The 5,069-nt window shown below is 37.4% G+C and overlaps 1 protein-coding gene across 1 annotated transcript; it reads left to right on the plus strand.

Annotated features, from left to right (window-relative positions):
* Positions 1-1,815: 1,815 nt before the first annotated feature.
* LOC115756156 lies at positions 1,816-2,549 on the plus strand. Its single transcript, XM_048278141.1, has 2 exons — positions 1,816-2,334; positions 2,451-2,549. The coding sequence occupies exons 1-2, from the start codon at positions 1,816-1,818 to the stop codon at positions 2,547-2,549; spliced, it is 618 nt and encodes a 205-aa protein (XP_048134098.1).
* The last annotated feature ends 2,520 nt before the right edge of the window (positions 2,550-5,069 follow it).

Genomic DNA, 5,069 nt, shown 5'->3' on the forward strand with positions numbered 1-5,069 from the left:
ACGAGAAAGAGAAAAAATAGAGACACAAAATTTTATCATGGTTCACTCTTAAACCAAAACTACATCCAGTAGAGGATTCCACTATAATTAGCATCTCACATCTGTCGTTACATCACTCGGTCACATCTGTCGTTACATCACTCAATTACAAACGAAAAAGAGTATATATAGCAATAGCTATTCATGAGCCCAAACCCAAACTACTAATGAAAAATTACTGGCTTAAATCGTAAAAGCCCTCTGGGATCCACGTGCTTTCTTGTCACGGGGAGTATGAGTCACACCCCAATAAATAGGAACCCGTTTATGTCAAATTCAAACTTGTTTCATTATGTGTCATGTTGTATCAACAAACAAATCTTATCCAGAATTGCTAGTCTAGAAATGATGCAACGAAATTGAAAATGTGATGAGGGGGCGCAAAATTCCTTCCCACATTTTTTCTCTCCTCTCATTTTCTCCTCTTCCAATTAAAAGAAAAAAAAAAGACCGTAAAAGTGTCATGTTGTGAACTTAGCCAACCAAACTTGTGGATATAGTGTGAGGATCACCGTAAGAATTCAAAGCTGTTGGTTGTTTGTTTGTAAAAAAAAAAAACTGCATTTTGCTAGTCCCACATAAAGAAGATACGAGAGTATGAAACACTTTATAAGTGAAAGACTATTCTAGTCTTTTGAATGAAGGCAATGAGCTAAGTAGGTTAGACCCTACTATAAATTAAGTATTGTGTCCTAGCGAAACAGTGCGATTATTTGCAAATGAGTTGCAGTTATTTTTTTAATTTTTAATTTTTAATTAATTATTCTGATGGTTATTTGGGGCTCTTACTAAGTCAAGAGGTGTGTTTGGATTTACGATTTTCGGACATGAAGAATTGTTTCCGAATTAGCAGTTTTTTCCATGCCCTAATTTAATAGTTTTCAGACACAAAAGTTTGTGATTTTTAATTTTCGAAACATCATCGCTATTATAAATCCAAGGATTCTATTCAATATTTACACTTCGACTTCTATATTTTCGTTTCTTTCAAAAGAGATATTACATTCTTTTCTAATTGTTTCACTTTGAGAGTTCTCACGGATATCGAATTGCTATCTCGATATTCTCATTCCGAGACTTTATTGCATACCGGAGGATTTTTATTGGTAACCATTAGTAACGTTGTGGGGCAAATAATTCCTCAAAGAAAGAGAATTCATGCCTCAACTTCTGATTCTATTTCTTCCCATTTGTTCATCATATTTTCCAACAAAAGCTTCATTTATTTATTCAGATGTACCTACACATATTGACCTTATAAATTTCTTAGACTCTCCGAATATTTAGTCCATGTACTCTTTAAATTGATGGATTTAGTCTCTCCGACCAATATTCCCTAATGTTCTTATAGAGTTTCGATGATTTACTATTATATTGTCTTTTAATAAATTGAGACGATCACAAAAATAATGATAGGACGGTTCATGGTGAAATTTCTTGCGTGGATTTTTTTCTTTTGGTTACTTATATAACTTGGGGAAAGTATGATTTTTCCACACTTTATCAAACCGTATGACAAATATGCAGTCGAATTCAACTTTGGATGGTTGATTTTGATTTGACAAAATAATATTTATAGGACCACGAACCATTTTTTTGGGAGCATATTCCAAAACAAAATCTTTCGGGCCCTAGACACAAAACTTTAGTGTTAATCTAATTCTTACAATCTGTCATTCTCAATCTCAAGATTCAGTACTCCTATAAATAGCCCAGTTTCTTAGAAAAGGGCATATTGCGACCTCTCTTCTTATTCTTCTTCTTCTTGAGGACACCATGGAGTCCCCTAAATGGTCCAGCAAGATCAGCGAAGTGGTTCGACTCCGGCCGCTCCTCAAGAAGTCGAGGACCTTCGCAAATTCGCCGAGAACTGTCACAACCACTGCCGCCATGAGCCCAAATCGCAGAGGAATTCACAAGAGCATCAGCTTCCTTAAAAGAACCATCTCTTCTCTATCATCAGACAGTGATGACAGCGACAACAACAAGAAGCACAGCAGCAGCAGCAGCAGCAGCAGCAACGTTGTTCCGAAAGGCCACCTCGCGGTCTGCGTCGGTGAAGAGCTCGAGAGGTTCATCATCCCGATGCACTACTTGGGCCTCCCGGCATTCAGGCTCTTGCTGCGAGAGGCCGAGGAGGTGTTCGGATTTACCCAGACGGGTGTGCTGAGGATCCCATGTGATGTTCCGGTGTTCCAAAGTGTTCTGGCGATGGTGGAGGGGAAGAAGAAGGCGGTCAAGAATGGCGGTTTGATGATGAAAGAACAGTGCAGGCTCAGTGCAGACGAGATCTCTGTATGTCTCCTGTTAGACGGTGGAGATATGGGTTATAGTCATCTTCATCACTCTCGCCTTCATCCTTGGAGCCCTTTATGCACATGAATTATCTTCTCCTTCGCGTTCTTGCTTAGGTCTTATATGTTATACCAGAGATGTTGCTTCTTAAGAGATATAGGCTGTACTGTATATTCTATGTCAATGGATACAGATTCGCAGAAAGTATTGACTAACTTGGGGAAAAGTTCATTACAAGTGCTATAACTTTTGTACGGCGTTCACTTGAGTGCCATAACTTTCAAAACGTTCACTTAAGTGTCATAACTTTCAAAAATCGTTCACTTAAGTGCCATGTTGACGTGGCAGTCGGAAAAGCTGACGTGGCACGCCAGAAAAGTTACTATAGCTTGCCGGAAAGCTGACGTGGCACGTTGAAAAGTTACTGTAGCACGCCGGAAAAATTACTGTAGCACTCAAGTGAACAGTTTTTCTCCGACGTAGCACTCAAGTGAACGATTTTTGAAAGTTATGGCACTTAAGTGAACGTTTTGAAAGTTATGACACTCAAGTAAACGCCGTACACAAGTTATGGCACTTCTAGTGTACTTTTCCCGACTAACTTGCATGTCCTTTTGTTTCCTAGACCTTCCATTTTTTCTTTGACGACATCTATTTTACCAATTAGGCATCTAAAAAGTAAGTTATTTTTATACGAGAAATTCATAAGTTCGATTGATTATTGGAGTGCCTAAAATCATGAATACTCTTTTCTTCGCACATGCATAAAAAAAACTTGACATTCCTAGCCTCGTCATAAATCACATCACTTCGAGTTCAACCAAAGCAAAAGTTTTCAAATAGGTGCGTTGAAATAGGAAAAACCCGAGATGTTGATATTTCGCTCGATTCTAGTAATTGAATTGATGCCTTTTCTTTGTTTCGTTGCCTGACAAATTTTTACATAACCCTTTCTGCGTTATGTATATTACACATTATACAGCACGTTTGATTTGAACTTATCGCATTCATGTCATAAACAGATTTTCCCTTCTATATAAGACTAATAAGGGTACAATTTGTTAGTTGACCCTTTCAATTGTCATCCGCCAATGATTAAAATAAGTTTAATATCACTCAATAAGTATTGAAGTTTAGGATCCTAATATGATTACTACTTTAACTGATGCTCCGAATGTGTTTGTTTCACAAAAAACGAATGATTTGAAAAACATTATCAAAAAACGATCTCTTGAATTACTTTAAAAAGTGAATTCAAGAGAATGCCCTTAATTGGCCACAATATTAGTCGGTCGTGAGGTCGGGTCCTTATTTGAAACTGCCATGGCTACTTCAGACGCTTATGTGAAATATTTGAGAAAATAAGGGTTACTTCAAATCTTTATTTGGAGTTTTTTGACAAAATAAATAAAGGGGGTAAGTCCATATTCAGTTTGTAATCTATGCGGCTTTTGTGATTGCGCCCTCAGACTTATTTTGGCGTGAATCAAGCCCCTTGACTCTAGTTTTCCAATGGAATTCTTTTTTGAGTCATCACAGATAAATACGTTAACTTAGCCGTTTGATGTGCATATATCAAAACAAAAGGGATGGACATATTTTTTACATGAGTACCTTTAATCTAATGGGGGAAAATATAGTACTTTTGCCATTTTTCCCCCTTAATTCGACTATGTTCTAAAATTTGGAAGTACTTTTCTCCATTTCAAAAGAATGAATTGGGCATCATGTTCACTACTAGCACAATCAAGTGTGAATGATGATTGAAGAAAGGACTTACAGGGAAGAAATCAAGTAAGTTGGATAATTAAATTGTACAAAAAATGTTTGAGGACTCAGTTACACAATACCCAAGTTAGAATACAAAGATTTGAACAAATAAAGAAGATTTACATGCCAGAAGTTTAACTAAAACATTACATTCTTCGCCTTCAAACCCATCAAGCATAACATCCGACAATCGATCAAAGTGTGTCTATTGCTCTATTCTAGTTTGAGGATCCTAATCTAACTGTTATTTCAACTGAAATTTCTCCTTTCTCTTAGGCCGACCATATTTTCTTGACTAGGTTTATCTTATCAAGTTGTCATCTTGCAACATTAAATTGAGATGCTATCCGTAATCAATGCTATGAACCGGTCTTTTCCCTCGGCCAATGTTTGTTAACTTCTTTCCAGATAAACCTACGCACGCCCAATGTTGACTACTTTCAAGAGAGCGACGTCGTTTGTAGCATTTTGACCCATCGGTCAGAGGACACAAAACACTGCTCATTGAAAACTACACGTAAATGCAGCTCTCTCGTCCCCTTGTGTTGCTATCTGAGGGTATTTTATGCAAGTTTTCACTCAAAAAAGCCGATTAAGTCCACCTTTTCGGTTCGAGGAATCCCTTCTCCACGACCCAATTGCGTTGGGAGATTTGCAAATTCAATCCCTAGCATGACAATATGTTATGAACATTACAATATGTAATGAAGCACACTATCGATTCTATTTTCCTTTATTCCAATCCCTACTCGTGTCAACATCTAATTTGATCAACCATGACAACAGGACGTGTATAACAAGAAGACAACTGAGAAAAGAGTTCTTCTTAACCATCGCTATCAAGTCCCTCGATGAGAAAAATTGGGTATCCTTGAGGACTTCACATGAAAGTTGACGTAATTTGCATAACCTGAGACGATTTTCCAAGTTGTATAATTTGGTATTCTTCGTGAGACTTCAACGGG

The sequence above is a fragment of the Rhodamnia argentea genome, chromosome 4 (assembly GCF_020921035.1).
Source record: "Rhodamnia argentea isolate NSW1041297 chromosome 4, ASM2092103v1, whole genome shotgun sequence".
In the NCBI taxonomy this organism is placed as follows: domain Eukaryota; kingdom Viridiplantae; phylum Streptophyta; class Magnoliopsida; order Myrtales; family Myrtaceae; genus Rhodamnia; species Rhodamnia argentea.